Source organism: Hypanus sabinus, chromosome 8, assembly GCF_030144855.1.
Source record: "Hypanus sabinus isolate sHypSab1 chromosome 8, sHypSab1.hap1, whole genome shotgun sequence".
Taxonomy (NCBI): domain Eukaryota; kingdom Metazoa; phylum Chordata; class Chondrichthyes; order Myliobatiformes; family Dasyatidae; genus Hypanus; species Hypanus sabinus.
The window spans coordinates 34,407,023-34,431,560 of record NC_082713.1 but is presented as its reverse complement, the minus strand read 5'-3'; the positions used below and the strand labels follow the sequence as shown (position 1 = coordinate 34,431,560).

Here is a 24,538-nt window from a genome sequence, read left to right as displayed (position 1 = left end):
TCACATGTACCAAAATACAGTGAAAAGCTCTGGTTTGGATAGAATTCAGTCAAATCATTCCATGCATTAAGTACTTAAATGTAGTAAAAACAAAAACAATACAGAATATAATGTTATTGTTACAGAGTACCGTACACAAATAAAGTGTAAGTGTCAGAATGGGAAATCAAGAGTTCATTTCTTAGCATTTGAGAGGACTGTTCAGAAGTGATAGCAGGTGGAATAGATTTAACACACTGCTGTTATTACGTTCTGTTGGTCTAGATTTTACTTGTTGTGGCCAGTTATTCCACAAAAACTGGGACTTATTGAGAGGCTCAAGATTGATTCTACTGTTTGCCTGTTCATGGAATTCAGAAGAGCACACAGCTGTTGGGATGCTTCAGTGCAACATGCAGGGTGCAGACATGAGACAACAGGAAAAGAAAGCTAACCGAAAAATTTAACTTGTCTTGAATTTTTTTTAATGTCTTGAATGTTTTTGCTTTCAGTAGGTTTTTAATTTTATTTTTATAAAAAAAACATTAAATTAAGAGCATTTAAACCATAAGACATAGGAGCAGAATTAGGCCATTTGGCCCATCAAGTCTGCTCCACCATTCAATCATGGCTGATCCTTTTCTCCCCCTCCTCAGCCCCACTCCCCAGCCTTCTGCCCGCAACTTTTGATGCCATGTCCTATCAAGACATTGCCTTGCCTTAAATACACCTGACCTTCACAGATGCCTGTGGTAATAAATACCACAAATTCAGCACCCTCTGGCTAAAGAAATTTCTCCACGTTTTAAATTGTCACCCCTTTATCCTGAGGCTGTACCCTCTTGTCCTACACTCTCACACCATGGGGAACATCCTTTCCATATTTACTCTTTCAAGGCCTTTCAACATTAGAAAACTTTCAATGAGATCCCCTCGACCCACCTAAATTCCAGCAAGGACAGACCCAAATCCATCAAACGTTCCTCATATGATAACACTTTCATCCCTGGAATCATCCTTGTGACCCTCTCCAATGTTCGTACATCATTTCTAAGATGAGGGGCTCAAAACTGTTCACAATACTGAAGGTAAGGCTTCACTGATGCCCTATAAAGCTTCAGCACCACATCCCTGCTCTTGTATTATAGTCCTTTTGAAATGAATGCTAACATTACATTTGCTTTCCTCACCGCGGGCTCAACCTGCAAGTTAACCTTTAGGGTGTTTTGCACAAGGACTGCCGAATCCCTTTGCATTGCAGATTTTTGGATTTCCTCCCCGTTCAGAAAATAGTCTGCACATTTATTTCAACTACCAAAGTGCATGGACATGCATTTTCCAATATTGTATTTCATTTGCCACTTTCTTGCCCATTCTCCTAACCTGTCAAACTCCTTCTGCAGTCTACCCATTTCCTAAACACTACCTGCCCCTCCACCAATCTTCATATCATCTGCAAACTTAGTGACAAAGCCATCTATTCCGTCATCCAAATCATTGATATATAGCATAAAAATAAGCCGTCCCAATACAGACCCCTGAAGAACACCACCAGATACTGGCAGTCAATCAGAAAAAAATCTATTTATTCCCACTCACTGTCTACTACCATCCAGCCAATGTGCTAACCATGTCAGTAACGTTCCTGTATTACTTGGTAAACTGCCTCATGAGTGGCAACTTGACAAAGGACTTCTGAAAGTCCAAATATACAACATCTACTTCATTCCCTGTATCTATCCTACTTGTAATTTCCTCAAAGAATTCCAACAGGTTCATCAGGCAACATTTTCCTTCAGGAAACCATGCTGACTGTAGGCGGCATGGCACATGGCAGCAGCGGCCTTTCAGATCCGGTGCTACTTTAATTTAGTTTTTGGAATTTAATTTTAAGGCACAATTAGGGTTCAGGGCAATGGATAACAGAGCGACTATCTACCATTGCCAGATACTGCTACAATACAGAGATAGCCCAAAAACAAATCTTCATCAAAATCTGCTGGTTAGATTGCGCGACCTTGGCTTGCTGAGGGAATTGGGCCTGCAGTCCTCGGAGTCGCCTGATGCCGGTGGCCGGAATTGGGGATGTCCTAAGTGGTGTGCAAGGAAGTGGAAGCAAGGCAAGCGGGCAGGAGACGGTGCCAGGAAAGGTAAGCCCTAGCCAGCTGGCTCTCCCATCTATTCTGCTCTCCAATGTCTGCTTGCTGAGGGAATCCGGTCTGCAGTCCTTGGAATCACCTGATGTTGGTGGCCGGAGGTGGGGACGTCATAAGCGGTGGGCGAGGAAGCAGAAGCAAGGCGAGCTGGCAGGAGTGTGTGCCAGGAAAAAAGCAAGCCCTAGCCTGCCTGCTCTCCCGTCCATTCTGCTCTCCAATGGACATTAAATTGGACTACATCTGTGGTAACAAAATACTTGGCGGGAGTACAGAAACGGATGGAATCCTGGACGCCACCATTCAGCTGTTCATTTATGTAACAGATTCCCACCCCCCCCCCCAAGCCATCAGACTACCAACCTACTGCCCTCCGCTGTGCCTATTGTTTTGTTTATTATTTATTGTAATGCCTGCACTGTTCTGTGTACTTTATTCAGTCCTGTGTAGGTCTGTAGTCTAATGTAGTTTCTGTGTTGGTTTACGTAGTTCAATGTAGTTTTTGTATTGTTCATGTAGCACCATGGTCCTGAAAAACAGTGCCTCGTTTTTACTGTGTACTGCACCAGGAGTTATGGTCAAAATGACAATAAAAAGTGACTTGACTTGACTATCTTGTCCTGTCACCAAGAACTCCATAACCTCATCCTTAACAATCAACTCCACACCTTTCCAACCACTGAGGTCAGGCTAACTGGTCTGTAATTTCCTTCATGCTGCCTTCTTCCTTTAAAGAGTTGACATTTCCAATTTTTCAGTCCTCTGGCACCATGTCAGAGTCCAATGATTTTTGGAAGATCATTTCTAATGCCTCTACCATCTCTACCACAACCATTTTCAGAACCCGAGGGTGCAGTTCATCTGGTCTAGGGGACTTATGTATGCTCAGGTCCTTAAGCTTTTTGAACACCATCTTCCTTGGTAATAGAAACTGCACTCACTTCTCTTCCCTCAGACACTTCACCTTCAGGCAAATTCCTAGGGTCTTTCACTGTGAAGACTGATGCAAAATACTCATTTAGTTCAGTTGCCATCTCCTTGTCCAATTATTATTTCGCTAACCTCATTTTCTAGTGGTCCTATGTGCACTCTCATTTCTCTAACTTTTAACATACTTGAAAAAGGTTTTACTTTCTACTGCTTTGCTGCCATTCTTTATCAACAGAGCTACATCACCCCCTCTGCCTATCTTTCTAGCCCTCTGATACAATGTGTAACCTTGGACATTCAACTCCCAACTACAACCATCCTTCAGTCATGATTTAGTGATAGCCACAACATCATACCTGACAATCCAGAATAGTGCAACAAGAGCATCCACCTTATTTCTTCTACTCCGTGCACTGAGATATAACACTTTGAGTACTGTCTTTGCTACTCCTTTTGATTCTGCATCACTAATACACTAATACTCACTCTGCTGGCTGCAACTTTGTCCTAAGATCTGCCAGCTCTCCTGCCAGTCCAACTGCACATTATCTTTGCTTTTTTACAATCTGTCCTCTCCTGAGTCCCTTCACTTTGGTTTCTAACCCCTGCTAAATTAGTTTAAACCCTCTCCAGCAGCTCTAACAAACCTGCCCGTGAAAATATTGGTCTGTCTTGGGTTCAGATGCAACCTGTCACTTTTGTACAGGCCATCCTCCAAGAAGAAATCCCAACGATCCAAGAACCTGAGGCCCGGCCCCTGCACCAGCTTCTCAGCCATGCATTTATTTGCCAAATCATCCTGTTTCTACCATACTAGCGCGTGGCACAGGTAGCCAAAAATTACTACCTTGGAGGTCCTGCTTCTCAGCTTTCTGCCTCATTCTCTAAACTTTCTCTTCAGGACCTCTTTGCTTTTCCTTTCTATGTGATTGATATCAATATATACAAAGACACCTACCTGGCTGCTCTCCCTACCCTTCCAAAACTTAGATTCTGAGTATGTCAGAACTTCTAAAATAATCTTCTTCAGTTCTGTTGTCCATCAAATCCAATGACGACATCCACTCCTTTAACAGTGAGACCTTTGATGACTATACAGTCCTATGCCGGACCCACAAGCTCTATTGCAGGTGGGACATGTATATGTGGTAGTGGTGGTAGTGATGATAACCATGGCTGCATTTCTCCTGGGTCTCTTCTGCTGTCTTCTGGTTGTTCTTTCCATCTCCAGAATATGAACCCCATCCCTACACAGCTGTCGCCAAGTGGTGCAGTCAGCAGCAACATCCTCCAGGTCCTCGGGTCTGATCTTGCACTTTCTTAAAGCATTCTTCATCTGATCCTTATAGCGCTTCATCGGCCCTCCAGCTGAGCATAGACCATGATGTAGCTGGCCGTATAACACTCAGTGGGGTAGCCGAATTAGGGGCATCCTTATCACGTGCCCCAGCCACTGCAGCTGACACTGGGTGATCATGGCCTCAATACTGCACTAGATGCTTCACACACACCCTGTGAGCAAATACTCCCACCCAGACACACAAATAATCTACATCATTGACAAAAGACAAAGCTCCACCCCATCCTTATTTTGACTGGAAATCAACTGCTACTGGGACCACCAATACCAGAAGGATAACCCATCAATATTTAATTCATGTTACAGTGAGGGTCAATTTTATATTATGAGGGAAATCAGACTGTCTCAATCCAGCTCACTGTACCCTGCTGTACCTAGCTGATTCCAGAAGTGTCTCTTGCAGGTAAGAAGAATTTAAAAATCAGTGAACTTGACAATAACTTCGAAATCACAGACATAAGCATTCTTGACATCATTAAATAGGTGTCAATAAAAGATACAAGGAAAACCAAGAAACAATTTTGTTGAAGAAAACTAGATAGTATTGGAGACAACATAATTTGAGGCAAGACATTGTTTTCCTGCAGGTATACAAAGATTCATCCATAAAATAGATATTATTGATCCACACCATTCTCTGTACACACAACAGCAGTAATTCCCAAAGTGGATGGTTACATGTTCTAAAGGGTAGTTAGTGGAAAAAGAAGTCGCCAGAGGGCGTTCAAGATTCTTGCGGGGGGTGGGGTAAGCGGCACCCTAACTTAAATGCTCCCCCACCTGACTGACCATTAGTAGAGCAGACACTTCAAAACAAAAAAATGAAGCACTGGAACACAGGAAGAAGCATAGCTCTGCAGGCAGTGAGCACTAATCATCTCAACTTGGTTGAAACTTGGCAATCTCATCCCACCTTACCAACCAAACAGTCATTATTGGGGATACATAAATTAGCAACCAGAGTGCCCAACAGCCCTCCCCTTGACTCATGGCACTGAACAAGTTCAGGCAATTTAACAGTTGGTATGTCAAGTACACCTCAACTTTCTCTACAGAAAACAGGTTGCACAATACTATGCTGGCACTTGAAAAGTGCTGAACACTCAAGTCATTTGCCAGGAAAGCTAAAAATGACTTGAATAGTGGTCTCATTGCTTATAACATTTCCAAAATGATAACAAAATCTGGAAAATTTCATACAATTGGTGAAAGATTAATAATGCCAGCTGTATCAGAAGTGCTCACCATTGTTCCCAAAATGGTGACCAGTATTTTAAAATCAGTTCCTCTGAGTAATAACTCCAGTTCATCATATTGACAAAATAAGTGAAGCTGTTGAGTATCAACTATGTACAGAGCTACAAAAAACAGAATTTGAAATTCTGGATGAGTTAACTGTGTAAAGCAAGAAGGCATTGCTAATGGCATATGTATGGTTTATCAAAAATAGAAAAGTTTATGGTGATTCTCTTTTGTAAAAAGTAAAAAGATCAATGGAGAATCAATCTATGACAAGCTCAAACTGTATACAGAGGATAAGAGTATTCTGATTAGGAACATGATTTCTTGTGCAACAGATGGAGCACTACATATGACAGGTCGCCATGCTGATTTAGTGGCATATATGAAAAAAAGAAATTCCAAATCTGCTTGCAATCCATTGTGTGATTGATTGTCAACATCTCGCTGCCAAAAACCTCTGCCAGTGACTTCTTTCAAGCATATCTTGTAAAATCTGCTATCAACAAAATCAAAGCTCATTCATTAAATAGCAGAATATTTCTACAATATAATGATGAGGACTTTGTACACTTGCTTCTTCACACTAAATTGTGTTGGCTGTCAAAAGGCTGGTGCTAAAAATGTTTCTTTGATCTTTTTGACACTGTGGTTGAATTTTTGCTCAAAGTCAAGAAGAGCCAGGAAACAAGATTGAACTATGCGGAGATGTGGCATACCTAGCTGATCTGTTTGACAAAATGAACACTCTAAATATGAGACTGCAGGGTGAGAATTCCATTTTAATCAAGGTAAAATGTGCAGCATCCATTTTTAATTGGAAAATTGGATATATAGGAGCAAAACATTAGAAGAATGTTCTCACATTTTCCCAGTATGGAAAGAATGACACTCTCAGACAGTGATTTGCAAGAGTACTGCTTACAGCTGCAGTCACTGAAGGATATTCAGAATCATTCAAGGATTTAAACACTTTGCAAAGGAATGGGTTAATTATCCAGCCCAGATTTTCCAAAGTGGAAGAACAGGAAGAGAACTCGCAAAAAGAAATTATTACTAAAAAGGACGAGAGTAAAATAGCAGGAAAAACAGAACCATATTACAATAGCTTCAAGTACAGGTTTCCCCTGCAATCCGAAAGTAGAGCGTCCTTATGAAACCGTTTGTAATCCGAAATGTCATAAAGCAAAGAAGCTTTATTACATTAATTTATAAGGGAAAAATTTTTGAGCGTTCCCAGACCCAAAAAAAACCTACCAAATCAAAGCAAGTAACACATAAAACCTAGAATAACACAAACATATAGTAAAAGCAGGAATGATATGTTAAATTTACACCCTATATAGAGGAAATATTGTAGGTACAGTGTACAGTATACAATAATCTAACTTTTGCACATTAGAGGATGAGCCTGAAGAATTAATCTGGCAGAAATTTGATCAAACACTTTGCATCTACCTTCACTGAGGCAGACATGAAAAGCATTCCCATAATAGATGATTGAGGGCAAAAGAGAGTATTTAAAAATACCATGCAAACTAAATAAAGACTAAAGAGACAAAAGAAATAAAGACTAAAATTACAAAATTCTAAAATGACCTACTTTCTCAAATGGGGGTTCATAACCTAGGGTCCACAGACCCATTGGCTAATAGTAAGGGTCCATGGCATAAAAAAGGTTGGGAACCCATATTCTGGAAAGAAACCTTTTAAGATTGGAAAACAGCAAATAGAAGAGCACTGTTTAAGAAAATAGGCAAAACTAATTGCAAGAAAATATAGGCAAAAATTATTAGGTGAAATCAACGAAGTGGGTAAAGTGAATACTGAGAATTAGTGACCTTTTAATTTTCAGAAGGTGTCACGTAAAATAAGGTTACAAATGTATTGAGGACATTACCATGATTAAACACTACACTGCCAGGGTAAATCAGAAACCATGGTTGACTGCAGAGGTTGTGCACTGCTTCAGGATCAGGACACTGCCTTCAGATCAGGGGATGGGAATTGTCCAAGGCCAGTAAGAACCACGCTATCAGGAAGGCAAAGCTGGAGTACTCAACAGAAAATTCAGACACCAGGGACACTCAGCTCATGTGGCAAGGTACACAAACCACAACAGATTACAAGACCAACCTGCCCACCAATGACACCCCTCCTGATAGGGTGAATGCCTTCAGTGAATGGCTTGACAGAATGCACTTTCTCCCAAGGAACAGACAGCCTGTCTGAACACAGCTGAAGTGCGGAAGACCAATTCAGAGTAAACCCACACAAAGCTGCAAGGCTGGACAACATAGCTGGTAGGGTGCTGAAGGATTGTGCAGCCCAGCTAACAGAAATCTTTATATTTATATCTCCTTGCAATAGTTCACTGTCCCTGCAGGCTTCAAGGCAGCCACCCATCATTCTAATGGACAAGAGAGCAATTGTAACCAAGCTAAACGATTACTGCCTAGTGGCAGTGACCTCAACAATCATGAAGTGCTTTGAGCGGTTGGTAATGGATCATTAAAAAAATCCCACCTTCCAGCAACATTGGACCCTTTCTAGTTCATCAACCACTCAAACACATGCACTGACGATGCCATAGCGTCAGTCCTCCACTCTGCCTGTCCCACCTGAAAAATGATGCTTCATCAACTTCAGCTCAGCATTTAACATGATCATCTCGAGAGGCTGGTGGGAAAACTGTCCTCAATGGAACTCAACACCCTTTTTAGTAACTGGATCTTGGATCTCTTGACATAAACAGCCAAATCAGTCCGAGTTTCCAGCAATATTTTAAGCTTCATCATGCTGAGCACTGGTGCTCAACCATGCCCTGTGCTCAGCCTGCTCCTGTTCACATTGCTGATTCACGACTGCACTGCCGGATCCAGCTCAAGCAATATCAAGTTCATTGATGATACTGTGCTACTGTGGTTGGCCTCATCACCAATAATACGGAGTCAGTATACTGACAGGCGGTAGAAAGGCTTGTCAGATGATGTGAGAACAACAACCGGAGTGCTAACATGGACTGGACATAAGAGATGATTGAGAGCTTCAGGAATACACAAGTTGACCACTCTCCATTGTACATCAATGGCTCTGCTGTGGAGAGAGTATAGAGCACAAAGTTCCTAGGTGTGCACATAACAGACAATTTAAACCTGGACTCACCACCTCAGCAGTCAAGAAGGCACAGTAGCATCAAGACTTTGAGGTGATTGAGGCATGCAAGACTCGCCACCCATATTCTAACAACTTTCTACAGGAGTACCATCAAGTGTCCTCTCTGGCTACATCATTATGTTTTATAGAAGCTGCAAAGCACTGGAGCACAAGACTCTAAGGAGGATAGTAAAAACTGCTAAGAGGATGACCAGAGTCTCCTTTCCCCACCTATTTGTGACATGTAACAGGAATGTTGTATTTGAAGGACCCGAGTCATTGTTGAAGATCCCTACCAACCATCCCACATTCATTTTGACCCACTACCATCAGGAAGGAGGAACAAGAGCATCAGGACGAGGACTGCCTTACTTGCTATCAGCTTCCTTCCTCTAGCTGTGATACTAATGAATACCCTGCCACCACCAAAACCCCATCACTAGGACAGAAATCCGTTTAATCTACTGTGCACCATGCGCACTTTAAATTATATTTTATTAATTTATTTACAGTAATATTTTGATTTACGTGCTGTGTGAAATATGTGTTGTCAGTGCACCACAGAGAAATGTTGTTTCATATAGTTGTACATATGAACAGTCAGATGACAATAAATTTGAACATGAAACAAGAGCCAATGGATTTGGGGCATCAGATTAGTCTGGCTGAGAAGACAGAACTGGGATAAATAGGTCAATTCCAAGTTAACAGCTGCAACCAGTAGGATGCTACAGGGAATAGTTCTAGTAATTAGCTGTTTACACGTTGCATTTATATGAATGGATCCAATGTGCTGCAATCAAATTTGCTTACAATACACAAAGATGAGCTGTAAAATATCAGCAGATGAAGTAAAACTTACGGCAACATGAGATTGTTGTATACATGAGAAAGAAATACATAGACTAAGCAGAACAAAACTGCAAATTATACTGCCTCAAACATGGAATATTACTGAACCTGAAGATGCAGAAAGTAATTAGAAATGAAGGGGGAAATGCTGGTCTTTATTGTAAGGAAGACAGTACAAAATAACAGTCTTGCTGAGGAGCACAGAAATATTATAGCAATGTGTACAGCTTTTTCCAAAAGGACCTGTCCCTTGGTTGCTACCCTGGGAACCCTTCTCAGAATTTTATATTTACATTTAAAGTAAGAGCTATGAAAAAGCAATAAAATAACAGAAGGGTTAAACTATTATATAAAAATAGGGAACTAGGTCAACTCTTACTAATTTATTTTGTAAAATAGGTTAATTATATAATATTATGCACAGAAATCCATTTAAAATCCAATCATTTTAACATTTACTATGCACCATCATCTAAGTAATACATTTGAAAGACCCAATTTAAAAAATAGGACCTTTCTCCAAAAACCAAAACAATAAACAGTTTCATCTCATACAAATATTACTTTACATAATTCAATAACAAGTGCAAGGAAATAAAAGGAAGCCATAAATTTGTGTCCTGTGTAAAATAAAATAATTCCAGCCTTCTTTGTACTTTCTCCATCATATGAATGTCTTTCTATGGAAATGCTTCTGGTTTTGTCGAAAGGTTGGATTAAGATTTATACTCTTGTACCCAAATCTTCTTGCAGTGAAGACTAGCAATACTATTTACTTCTGAATTGCTTTTTCTCCCTGCATGTTAATTTTCAGTGATTTATGTGCAAAGACGCCCTGGTCTATCTGAGCACAAACACCTTTGTCCCATAATTTAAAAAGTGCCTTGCCTTTCTACTTTTAATACCAAAGTGGACAGTCTCACAATTTTCCCATTATTAATTTCCATTTGCCCTAACTTTGCACATTCACTAAGCCTGCCTATATTCTATGAAACTGCTTTGCACCCCACATCTATATTGTAACCAAATTTATCACTGATACCAATTAGTGTATTTGAACCCCAGATAGATCAACGTAGCAAGTCATTTGAAACACTCCTAATCCAGAAGCCCATTTACTCCTGTTTTCTGACCAGTACCAGTTCATAATCTATGCCAGTTCATTACCCTCAAACCACATTCTCCAATTTTATTAATTAAACCTAATGCAGCATGATGAAAACCTTCCAAGAGTCCAAGCACACATCATTTAATTAAATTATTCACTCCAGCATCAATTTTGCTTCTTTCAATAGTTCTAACAGATATTCTCAAATACAATTTTCCTTTCATAAAGTTATGTTCACTCCACCTAAATACATGATTATTTTCTGCCAGCCCTGGTGCAATTTCCTTCATAGAAGATTTTAAACTTCTCCCTATGACTGATGATAGGTGTGCTCGTTTGAAGCTCCATGTTATTCCTCTTCCTCCTTATATTTGTAACATCCCAACCTATGGGAATTGTTCTATATTCTAGGGAATTTTCTATTAAAATATATTAACACAGTAACTCAGAGAAACGGGACAAGCTCAACTTGTGCAGTCTTTAAATCTAAGTTCATTCTATGCAAAGCAATGATTTCAATATCTGATGCCCTGCCAATCAAAGTAGTTTTTACAGAACATCATTCACTTCACAAATGCAAACTGATTCAATCCTTAAATGGAAATTTTCTCATGTTAAGATTCTTAATTGCTCAACAACTTGCACCTCAGTTTTCAAAATAAAACAGCGTGTTTGTACATTAAGCAGCATGGGCATCAACATACAGAAAACAGTTCTTACTTGTGAAATGCAGTGATCCTTTTCAATGTAGACAAGACCTGGTAAGCATCATCCTCATCAAGTTCTTCATCCTGTTCCAGTATCAACATTTAGTAAACTCATATATCAAAATGATTACTTTTCATACTCATAATAGCTTATGTAGCCACCTAATGATATGATATTTGTTCAGATCATGCCACTGCTGTATTCTAATTAATAGGATTCTACACTGCTGAATAACACTCCTATATATTGTCTTCTTTGTTATCACTTCTCTCAATCCAATCCCTCTACTGTACTGAAGCAGTCTTGACCCATGTCAACTATCTCTTTACCTCCAGCAGTTTGTTTCTGCTCCAGATTCCAACAGCTGCAGCCTCTTGCTTCTCTAATGTTTCTGTCTTTTTGTTCCAGCTTTGAATCTGATTTAACTCTATTTGCCCTCATGATATCACAAGGAATAAGTAGATTCATGCAGACCTAATACTTAAAGGTTTAAATTATTGTTCCTGGCCCCAAAAAGTGGACAGGCATATAAATGGGTACGTATATTAACAACCATCTTAAATTTCTGTGGGAGAAAATGAAAATAAAAATGAAATTCCAGCAAGATCTTAAAATACAGTTTAGATCAGGACTGTTATTTATATGGGATAAAGGCAATGAATATATTTGACCAACTCCCATGATTCAATCTCATAATTCATCTCTTCTTTCCTTGAAACTGCTACTAACTTACGCATAAGGCCATAAGATATATGAGCAGAGTTAGGCTATTGGGTCCATTGAGTCTGTTCCATCATCTCATCATGGCTGATTTACTATCAACCTCTACCTCTTGCCTTCTCCCTGTATCCCTTCATGCCCTGACGAGTCATGAATCTATCCACTTCTGACCTCCACAGCTGTCTGAGGCAAAGAATTCCACAAATTCACCAGCCTCTGACTAAAGAAATTCCTCATCCCATTCTAAAAGGACTATTCTGAGGCTGTATCCTCTGGTCTTAGACTCTCCCACCAAAAGAAACATTCTCTCCACACCCATTCTATCAAGGCCTTTTACTGTTTCATTAGGTTTCAATTAGGTTGCCCTCATTCATGTATCTGAAGAAACTTTTAGTATTCTCTTTAATATTATTGATTAGCTTACCTTTTTAGTAACTTTTTTTAGTTGTCTTCTGCTGGTTTTTAAAAAGCTTCCAAATCCTCTAACTTCCCACTAATTTTTGCTCTGTTGTATGCCCTCGTTGGCTTGTACGTTGGCATTGACTTCTCTTCTTGGTTGTGTCATCTTTCCTCTAGAATACGTCTTCCTCTTTGGGATGTATATATCCCGTGCCTTTCAAATTGCTTCCAGAAATTCCAGCCATTGCTGCTCCGTTGTCTTCCCCCTCCTGTCATCCAGCATCAACCTGATTTTCCCAATCTACCTGCATATTGAAGTCCCCCATGACTATTGTAACATTGCCCTTTTGTAGTTTGTAGGCAACTTCCTTACTAGTTTTTGGGGGTTGTATACAACTCCCATCAGGCTTTTTTTTACCCTTGTGGTTCCTTTGCTCTATCCACAATGATTCAACAACTTCCGACCCTATGTCATTTCTTTCTAATAACCTGATTTCATTCTGTAACAACAGAGCAACGCTACCCCCTCTGCATTCCTGCCTAACATTTGAATATAATGTGTATCCTTGGACATTTAGTTCCCAGATGTAATCTTCCAGCCATGATTCCGTGATGCCTACAAAACCCATACCTGTCAATCTGAAACTGTGCTACACATTCATCTAACTTATTCTGTATACCGCATGTATTCAGATACAGCACCTTCAAATTCTGTATTCAACCTTTTCGATTTTGTTCCACCATGCTCAACCTTTAGATTCCTAACTTTGTCTGAGGTCTTACCAACATCTGCCTCCACAACCTCTCCACTAACTACTCTGGCACTCTGGTTCCCATTGTCCTGCACCACCAATGATGACACAACATGCTTTTGTTCTTACAGCAAGATTTGGGCCACTCATTTCTCAAAGTTTGAGTGCATATTTGAGTATTAAAAAAAGTTACTAATATTGTAACTATTCAGTTCAGTTAGAATTCAGATATTCATTTGAAACTGGAAAATACAGTTAATCAGAACAATGCTTCTTTGGGACAACTGTTTAAGAACAAAAACTAATGGAGAAAATATTTGGGATTCTCTTTATCTATCTGGGACACTATGCCACTTCATTTTAAAAGGAGAATATTGTCAGTTTCAAACTAGCGTCAGTTGCATGAACTTGTGTGGCCATTGGATACCACAGCTTGTTTAGAGCAAGTAGTGTTTAAATAGCATTAATTGTGAGAGTTTATGTTCAAAAAGCAGTGACATTTATCACTGACAGTTGGCAAGAAATAAGCAGTAAGACAATTTCGAATTGTTTTGCTCAGTTTCAAGCATACAGACTTACAGATAACAGAAAAGGCCAGATTGAATATGAAATAATTTCACTACTTCAAATTTGGAACTACAAAGAACTTGAAGCTATTGACAATTATCTTGAATGTTACAATGAAAATGAAGATTTGGAGGATGCATTTGCCAAAAGAATTGTGTTAAGGCAATCCATTATGTGCAAAAGTGTCTACACCAATTTTGTTCAGTTACAGTCAATCAAAAAAACATGGCAGTGTGTTGGTTGTCCATTGTATCCAATGAAGACAGTGAAACTTGTGCAGAGAGTTTTTAAAGTAGAAAAGCCATTTCACTGGGATAGTTCCACTTCCTTGACCTCGGAAGTCTGGACTCGGTGATACGAGTAGTCATCACAAACTGGGGTCTTTCTTGGGTACAGTGGATAACCATGAGTTCTGTACCTTATCATGCCTTTGCTCTACTCGAAGCACTGCAGAACAAACTCTTTGGTTGTTGGATCTCACTGTTGATCTCATCTGCCCAGTCTGCCGGAATTGACTTCACATGCTAAGACAGGCATGTCCCTATTTCAGCAGGGTTTAAGGCCCACCAGCTATACCCTAATCTGGTTTAGTATTGACCTATGTATGCAGCCACATACAAACAGCTGCTTGGAGTTACAGCTAAGAACTGAGTGCTCAGTGGGGACTAAAAATGAGTGAGGTGCCCCATATTGGTTATGACAAGCCTCTTCACCAGAGATGCTACCTCTTCCCAGACATGCAATAAAGAGCAGTATACACCAGAAGAATTCCTCTGTCGTTAACTATTAGTTTTATATTACTGTAGTAGTATGGGTAGTGCTCCAATTCGTTCTGTATTTCATTTAAATACACAAATTGTTAGTCAGTTAAACACTATGTGTTTAAACATTAGTAGCTATTTCCATGAAACCAGCTAATTCGGGCAGCCACTTTATTAGGCCAAAGTATACTGGTCTTGATGAGTCCTAACTAGATGTAGATAAGGGACAATTGTCAAATCTGCGATTTTCCCATCCAGAAAGCTGGAATGACTACTATCAACTTCCTCCCAACTTCAGCAGAAACATGTGAACATAACAGCGAAACTATTTCAAAAAAATTGAACATCAAATGATTTTTGTTCTTATATTCTGAACTTAAAATGGCTGTTTATAAAATTCTCATCTAAAGAAATAAATTCCAATTTTAGTTTCAATTGTACAAATTTTATACATTTACTACTTCAAAAGTACATAAAGCTTGAAGAGTATTCAAAATAAGCTTGTATTGAGCTTACTCCTAATTTTCCTGTTGTCATTCTTAAATAAAATGCTATGCAAAATGCCAAAATAGCCAATATCCTCAATTAGATGTTAAATATTCTGATATACTCTACTTCCAAAATTTAGCTCCATTTATGTTTGAGAGAACACATGTTCAGATTTTTCCATATCTTAATAAGAAAGCATGTTATTACCACATGCTTTTAATGACTTGCTTATTCTTTCCAGATTGAGAACATTAGTACATAATTCAAATTTCTGAAGACCACACAACGCAAACAGCAATACCAAAATTGTCTGAAAAATACTTACATGCAGATAACTGTTAAAGAAATATGGAATGAAAAGTCTCGTACACGATTTTTCTGATACAAACCTCTTGCAAGAAATCTTCAAGCATGCGAGTGAACTTGTCAACCAATTCATCAATTAGCTGGCTCCTTGATATGTCCACTCTGTTGAATATTGTGTACTCATCATTGCAGAGGGCATGGTACGTTTTAGAACAAGCTTCTAAGACTTCAGTGTCCACATGCTTTTCAACAATATCTTTTAGTTGCTTCAGCAGAGAGTCCAAATGCTTTCATAGATAAAAGAGTAGAATATTTGAATTAACATCAAAATGCAGTAAGAATTTTGCATGCAAAGTCAATTTGACTTTATAGCAACTGCCTATGAATTACAAGTTAACATTAACCAATCTCCTTTGCACTTAGTCATGAGTATTTTCAAAATTTAAATCAGAGCTATTAGGACAAGAATGCCTATGTCATCAGAGGGAGGACAGTCTGGTGAAACACAATTAGCTTTTGATTTAAAAGCAAGATTGAAAAGGTGGTTGCACTTTAACATCTAATTTAATAGTAACTAAATAACAAAAATGCTGGAAATATACAAACTTTCTCCATCTAATAACAGAAAACATAAATTGTATTCTGGGTCTGCCTTCTTCATAAATGAAGAATTCCAAGAATGCGTCAAAATACTTCTCATCTCCTTGCCTTATAAATGCAGTTGGATTGGGTGAGATGGTAACAGAGTAGTTAGCGTAACACTATATAAGCACCTGTGATCAATAATCGGTGTTTGCTTCCCATCACTGTTTGTAAGGTGTTTGTAATTTCTCCCCATGACTACTTGCATTTCCTCCGGACACTCCGGTTTTCTCCGACATTCTAACGACGTATGGTTCAGGTTAGCGAGTTTGGGCATGCTATTTTGACGTTGGAAACGTGGCAAAATTTGCTGGCTACCCAACAAATTTGCTGATTTGATTTGACGCAGAATGATGAATTTCACTGTATATTTGATACACATGACAAATAAAGCTAATATTTTAAGTTCACATCCACTTCATTTTGCACTAGACCATCTTCTGAACAATTTTCATTTGTTCTCCTTCCAAGTCATAGCACGATATGTACTGTAACTAATAAGCCCCATATTTTACCAGTGAAATTTCAAAATAAAAATAATGCAGTGTAATAAATATAGCTGTTACTTCTGTGGGAAACAAAACAATTTAACACCAAAATAATGCCTTGATTTTACCTTTTCTAGTCGACCAGTTGTATAGATCTCCAAGTCAAAAAACAACGGCAACTGTAAAAGGTTCGTCACTTTCTCTGCATCAATAGCATACTGCTCAAAAGGAAGAGAAAATAAAAATTTGTATCCGAAGAAATTATTAACAGACAGACATACTTTATTGATCCCGAGGGAAATTGGGTTTCGTTACAGCCGTGCCAACCAAGAATAGTGTAGAAATATAGCAATACAAAACCATAAATAATTAAATAATAAGTTAATTATGCCAAGAGGAAATAAGTCCAGGACCAGCTTTTGGCTCAGGGTATCTAACACTCCGAGGGAGGAGTAGTAAAGTCTGATGGCCACAGGCAGGAATGACTTCTTATGACGCTCAGTGTTGCATCTTGGTGGAATGAGTCTCTGGCTGAATGTACTCCCGTGCCTAACCAGTACATGATGGAGTGGATGGGAGTCATTGTCCAAGATGGCATGCAACTTGGGACAGCATCCTCCTTTCAGACACCACCATCAGAGAGTCCAGTTCCACCCCCACATCATCACTGGCCTTACGAATGAGTTTGTTGATTCTGCTGATGTCTGCTACCCTCAGCCTGCTTCTCCAGCACAAAACAGCAAACATGATAGCATTGGCCACCACAGACTTGTAGAACAAACACCACAGAAATTTATGGCACTGAAGTTAGACACTTAGTTTGTCATGTCTATGCCTGTCGAAATTAAAATATTACCAACCCCAATTACCAGTTCTGTAGGCAGGTTAGTGCTCATCCAGGCACTTTTAAATTTGTAATGAAAGATTCTGTTTATACAATCATAACCACATGAAGACTATAATAATAATATGAACATCTATTTATAGTAGCTCATTCTTCAATTCTAAATGTCAGCCTTGGCTCAAGAAAAAACACTCCACATGATAATCATGGATACAACCATAGGAAAAACTAATAAAATATTGAGAGTTCTTTATTGTCAAAGACATCCATTTTCCCCAATCAGGTGGGGTAAAAAAAATCCTAATTTACTTCCTGTACTTTGTGTCTCATTTATCATTTAATCTCAAATAACAGCAAAGGAGAGAAATTTCTGTGCAACCTTATTTTCCAGATTACAAAAATCACAAGATTAATTGATTGGATTGAGATCAGGAACTCTTCTGTGAAAATCCTTCAAGTTGTTTACTTTAACAAGAGGCTAGAAATCAGAGCAACAGCCCTCCTGAAAGAGGCAAAAACTCCATTTTTAATAATTTTCCTACTCATCACTTGTTTACGATTATTTCTCTATAATTCTTGCAGCTTACTACATGTAATTTTAAACTACATTCCTTTTCTTCCCCAAGATGATTTTTAATATCCTTTCTAATACAGCTGTTTAATGATTTTAGAGATGTCTTTTAAATTCTATTTTCATATTTTTATGTATCTGGATGTCCATTTGTCACCCACACATTTTTACAGTGTTTTGTTTATTAAATTTGTGATTATTGGCCTCTACCTAGATTATCATGATTAAAATACACAAAGAACTTCCCCATGGCCATGTGCTCTTTTTTACAGTGATGAAAAGAAAACTGAGTATAATCTCATGTCTTAATAGATTTCTCAGTATGATTGAGAGATCGCAACATTATTTCTAGGGACAGTCAGTCTCCTTTAGATTTTAAAAATATCTGACAATGGTTAGCTATTACTTAGTACCTGATTGTGGAAAGACATTCAGCAAAACAAACTCAATATGTTGAAGTTTTCACATTTTATTCATTCATCTGTTATTCAACAGTTGAATCTCAACCCTATATTTCTAAATCCCATGTGGCTGAAATGTTAAAAGAAAATTAAGCTGAATTCTTTCCAAATTTCCCACACTATACAAACAAGAATATTAATTCCCCCTTTTTTAAATGCACATCAAGATGCTGAAACTTATTTACAAGGATCCAAGAATTTTTTGCAAATTTCTAAAATATTCTAATAGCAATGAAAACTATTCAAATTATTTTACCTTCGCCAAGAGCTGTGGAAGGACAGTTGAAAACTGCTCTGTAAATCTAGTGCGATCATCCAATTGAGCTTTTTTCTCTTTTGCAGTCAATACCTAATAATTACATTGTGAAAATACACAGTTAAAACATCCACATTACTGATTTCAAACAAGGTGCAAATATATCTTGAAATTCTTTACATACTCTCTCACCACTTTAAAAAAAACCATTATGAAAAACACTTGCAAGTTTAAAAAACACATTCAGAAAAAAGGAAGAAATATTGTTAATACTGGAAATACTCAGCAAGTAAGGATACATTGGTGGGAAGAGAAACAGAGTTAAAATTTCAGGTTGAAGTCCATTTATATGAACCATTAACTGTTTATTTTACCACAGGTGCAGCCTGACTTGTGAAGTATTTTCAGCATTTTAAATTTTAATTTAACACATTTTGAATTCAACAACAATTATGGCAGGAATGCACAGGAATGTGCTACTTCCTTCTGATAGTGGAAGAAACTCCATGGGTTTTGAATGCTTGTTCTACATAGTAGCGGGAAAGCAAATTTTCAAACAGAGATCTAGATAGAGTACAAGAAGGTGAAAAGGAAGTAGATGAAGGAAAGGCTGTGGATGTTGTCTACATGGACTTTAGTAAGGCCTTTGACAAGGTCCCACATGGGAGGTTAGTTCAGAAGGTTCAGACACTAGTTATCCATGGAGAGGTTGTAAACTGGATTCAAGATAGGCTGTGTGGGAGAAGACAGAGAGTGGTAGTGGATGATTGCGTCTCAGACTGGAGGCCTATGACTAGTGGTGTGCCTCAGGGATCTGCGCTGGTACCATTGTTATTTGTTGTCTATATCAATGATCTAAATGATGATGTAGTAAATTGGATCATCAAGTTTGCTGATGACACTAAGATTGGAGGCGTTGTGGACATGAGGAAGGCTTTCAAAGCTTGCAGAGGGATCTGGACCAAATGGAAAAATGGGCCAGAAAATGGTAGATGCAATTTCATGCAGACAAGTGTGAGGTGTTGCAGTTTGAAAGGACAAATCAAGGTAGGACATACAGAGTAAATGGTAGGGCACTGAGGAGTGTGGAGGAACAAAGGGATCTGGGAGTTCAGATACATAATTCCCTGAAAGTGATGTCACAGGTAAACAGAGTTGTAAAGAAGGCTTTTGGTACCCTGGCATTCAGAAATCAAAGTAGGAGTTGGGATGTTATGGTGAGGTTGTACAAGACATTGGTGAGGCCAAATTTGGAGTATTGTGTGCAGTTCTGGTCACCTAACTATAGGAAGGATATCAGTAAGATTGAAAGAGTGCAGAGATTTACTAGGATGTTGCCAGGTCTTCAGGAGTTGAGTTACAGGGAAAGACTGAACAGGTTAGGACTTTATTCCTTGGAGCGTAGAAGAATGAGGGGGATTTGATAAAGGTTTACATAATTATGAGGGGTATAGACAGAGTAAATGCGAGTAGGCTCTTTCCACTTAGATTGGGAGAGGTAAATACGAGAGGACATAGCTTTAGGGTGAAAGGGGAAGGGTTTAGGGGTACACATTAGGGGGAACTTCTTCACTCAGAGAGTGGTGGGAATATGGAACGAGCTGCCATCTGACGTGGTAAACGCAGACTCACTTTTTAAGAATAAATTGGATAGATACATGGATGGGAGAGGTCTGGAGGTAAATGGGACTAGTGGAATAAAGTTTTGGCAAAGACCAGAAGGGCCGAATGGCCTGTTTTCTGTGCTGTAGTGTTCTATGGTTCTATCTCAGCATGCTGCAGAAGCTGGGACTTTTCAAATCCAATTACACAATATCCGCAAGCCTCAGATTTTGCTCCATTTCTCCCCACGTTTATGAAACAACCTGTATCAACCAAGACATCCATGTTACGCTTTACCCAAATACAATGAACAACATTCACCAACACAGCTATCATTTACGATGCAAAAAAATCGACCATAAAAGGCAACCATGAATGATCAAGGGGAAACTGTGGATCCAGTGACTCAGGAAGAAAATGCTGGCAATTACTACAGAGGCCAAGATAGAGCATAGCCAAAAACTATCCATATGACTTCTAACATTCCACTTCCTAATGTTCCGATCAAAATACACAAAATGCCGGAGGAACTCAGCAGGCCAGGCCGCATCTATGGAAAAGAGTAAACAGTCGACGTTTCTGGCTGAGACCCTTCAACAGGACTCAAGTTTTTTTTGTATTTTACAAGCAGCAGTTAGTGCAAGCATTCAATCGTTACTTCTCATGTTCCTGCATTTTGTCTATTTTTCATGAATCAAAAACAATTGTCTGTCCAGACTGCTTGCAGAAAAGAAAAGTAAGGAGGCACCATATAGATTAGATGTTTGCATTTTGCTTAGTAAATTGGAGGTAAAATCTCCATTTGAGTTACTCGGCATGAGTGGCTTTCGGGCTGATGAGAAGAAATTGCATCCTTGGCCGAACCTAAGTTCCAGTTCATTAGACTTATATGAAGAGATCAAACAGCCAGCTGAGGTATGAAGTTTGAGGAGCATGCACAACAAAATGTTCAATGCCTTGGTGAAAAACGTAAGTGAAAATGTCAAAAATATTGGTATCAGATTCTAAAATTGTACTGGGTTCTGCATGAAAGTGATGGCTAGCTCTGCTCCAGCACCTGGACCCAAATACCATCGCTGGCAGCCAATGACTTCCTTCCACTGTAGCAAAAGCAAAAACCAAAGTCACACCAATTAGATGGAAGCTCACATGTTTATGATGTTGATTCAAACTGACAGGTTGGACTGCTTATTGGAGAATCAAGGCACTCCAATGTACTCCAAGGGAATCTTTGGATTGCTGAGGTAACACACTACGTAAATAGCAGCAGAACACATGTCAGTGACCTTTCTCAGGATGACATAACCTATAACCCAACACTATCATTATTGCAATGTCCTAGCCTTTGTCAGTCAGCCACATGCTGTTCAAGGTGATGTTCAAATACAGAGGCTAGGAACTTCTAGCGCTGCCCTTTATGACCATCTGCAAAGCAACAGCATTCCACCAGCCATATTTGAACTACTACTCAGGAATATGGTATTTAAGAAGAGAGAAAAAATTACCCAACAGCTTCACAGTTATTATAATTTAAAATTTTCTTGTATATATCATTCATTGCAATTTGTTCTAAATCCATAAGTCACCAAACACCAAAGTTATGCAGCTTAAAAAAAACAAATCAGAAAACTAATTATATAAGCCATATTTTTTTAGAAAAATACATGAAAAATTAATCACTACCTTAGATTTGTGTTATATAATTCATACCTTTCTGCCAGAACCTCGACCAACTGGAGGATGACATTCCACAGTCTGCCGTATTGTGCACAACATTATTTCAACAAGTGCACTTTCCTGTCTGTCAGTCAAAACTAGGGAAAGGAACAATTAGAATGAGAGTCATTTCTTGACAAAAGAATGTCAATAGACAGCCATTTCCATAAACTATTTTGAAGTACACTCAACTTCAAAGGAATGAGGGCTTTGTAACATTTCACAAATTGGAGCAAGAATGGAATATGTAGAACAGCTACTACGGTCTCATGACTGTTCAAGTTTTGCACAAAGTCCATTCCAAGCAATACATGAGAGAGATAACATATAACATGGGAGCTGGCCCTTTGGCCCAACTCATCCATACTGGCTCAGATGCACATTTAAGTTGCACCCACTTGCCTAGTGGGTTTCACTCATATCCCTCTTTGGCCCAAAACCTTTCCTATCTTAAGAGTATTTTATGTTATATTATACCAACTCCAACCACTTATTCTGGCAGCTCATATGCCCACTTTACCTTCATGTCCTTTTTAAAATTTTTCCCAGAGCTTTTTAAACCTGAGCATTTCAGTTCTAAATTCTCTTTTGCTGGGAAAGAAAGTATGCATTCACCCTCATGATTTTACTTACTTTTATAAAGTGACCTCACAGTCCCCTACATTCCAATGAATAATCTTAGCCTGTGTAACCTTTCCTTATAACTCAGAAACTCAAATCCCAGCAATATTTTTGTAAATCTGCTTTACACTTAATGACATTGTTCCTAAACTGTACACTATATCCCAGGTATGACCGAACCAGACTTGTACAACTTGAACTCCTAACACTTAGTTCCCGCACAGTAACTGGATTGTAAGAGTCCAAAAAAAATCAAAATGCTCAACTACTAGTGGGTTGAGTTACATCATGCTTCTTGATGTTTACAGTATCAAATCTGAACTGATCTGAATGAAATTTGAAGGACAGCATTCTTCCTTTAAGGCTTACCACAGATGAAAAATACAAATCTTTAAATAACTGACAAGTTTTGGGTATCCTTACAAAGCAAATCTAATTAATCTTCATTAGTTCTCTTGTTGGTTTACAAGTTAAAAAAGAATGTTTTATCATACAATCACATGAAGGCTTTCTACAACTGAAGCATTACTTTTGGAATTCACCAATTAATTCCCAGATCATCTCACAGTTCATATTTTCTTGCCATTTAGATACAATGCTCCTTTTGCTTAATATTCTCTGCCAAAATGAACTATTATACATTTTCCCAAGTTATACTTCATTTGCCAGATCTCTGTTTTGTTTCTCTTATTCTCTTCATAATCTTCCTTCAAGTATAGCTTGCATTATCAGCAAATTCACCAACCATTCCTCAGTTATCCCTGATTAATGACAAATAGCCTGTGAGAATTGTTGCTTAATACTTCTGGTAAAAAATGAACTGCAAATGCAGAACATTTCTTTAAGAATATTGTCACTACAGAATTGATCGTATCAGTTTTTGAAAACCAGCATCAACATCAAACACCTCCCATATATGGCATAGCTTCATGTATCTCCCCACCTCTCCCTCCCACCCCGATATGCCTTAAGCCTCAACTCAAAATTCCTGAACAGTAAGCTTCTACAGATTTCCCCCACTAAAACAACACTTGTTTTAACTGAGATATAATCTGCATTTCTAAATTTCAACATTTTGTGAAATCATACTTTGGAAACTAAAATTTGAGATTCCTAAATGGATTCAGAGCCCAAAAGATAACAACTTTATTGTTGTTCTTTCTTAATAGCAAAATAGTAATGAAATTAACACCCATTTTTTAAAAACTCCGGACTCCACAAAAACCAATGGTATTGTGGCCCAATCCAATGCATCACATTCTAGAACTCCAATGTTCATATCGCAATGCATGCCAAGTCCCATTCACAGTCATCCCTTTCAGTTCACTCAGCACATGCATTTTAAATTGTTGTCTACAATGTCAAACATCTCTATCACTATAATTTTCTCCAGGACAACAATAGTCAAAGTAATTAACACTCCCAAATTTCTTTTTGTAAAGTTCTAGTCTTCATATCTCCTCCTCCAGTTAGTGGTTCAAAGAGTGAGTAGGGAAATTTAATGTACATGACTGATTTGATAAAGGAAAACAAAAAAAAAATCAAAATAAACTGTAGAAAATGGAGATTTAAAAACACAAGACCCTGCAAAACTGAAAGACAGAAAATTCTGGGAACACTGAGTAGGTTCGGAAGTATCTGTGCAAAGAGGGATTTCAGGGTCCAGACTCAGATATGAAGACCCATCGTCAACCTCTAACAGCCCTATTAATCCTTTTGACCAGGTATCACCCTGAAGAAGGTATTCACTCTTATTCTATCTTCTCTACTGGAGTTAAATTCCCTGCACTAGTTCTACATTTTGAAATTCCAGGAAACATTTTAGTATGCAACATAACTACTCCATAGGTTGAAAACA

At 38.5% G+C, this 24,538-nt stretch overlaps 1 protein-coding gene across 8 annotated transcripts in view; it reads right to left on the bottom strand.

The window, feature by feature from the left end:
• Window positions 1-24,538, bottom strand: part of stag2b (STAG2 cohesin complex component b) — a 165,706-nt gene that overhangs the window by 36,034 nt on the left and 105,134 nt on the right. For all 8 annotated transcript variants that reach the window (XM_059976954.1, XM_059976953.1, XM_059976957.1 and 5 more), the window contains 5 exons: window positions 22,054-22,157; window positions 18,742-18,834; window positions 16,738-16,827; window positions 15,563-15,766; window positions 11,498-11,568 (listed from right to left, as the gene is read on the bottom strand). In XM_059976954.1, coding sequence (XP_059832937.1) covers window positions 11,498-11,568; window positions 15,563-15,766; window positions 16,738-16,827; window positions 18,742-18,834; window positions 22,054-22,157 — 562 coding nt within the window. The remainder of the gene's footprint in view (window positions 1-11,497; window positions 11,569-15,562; window positions 15,767-16,737; window positions 16,828-18,741; window positions 18,835-22,053; window positions 22,158-24,538) is intronic.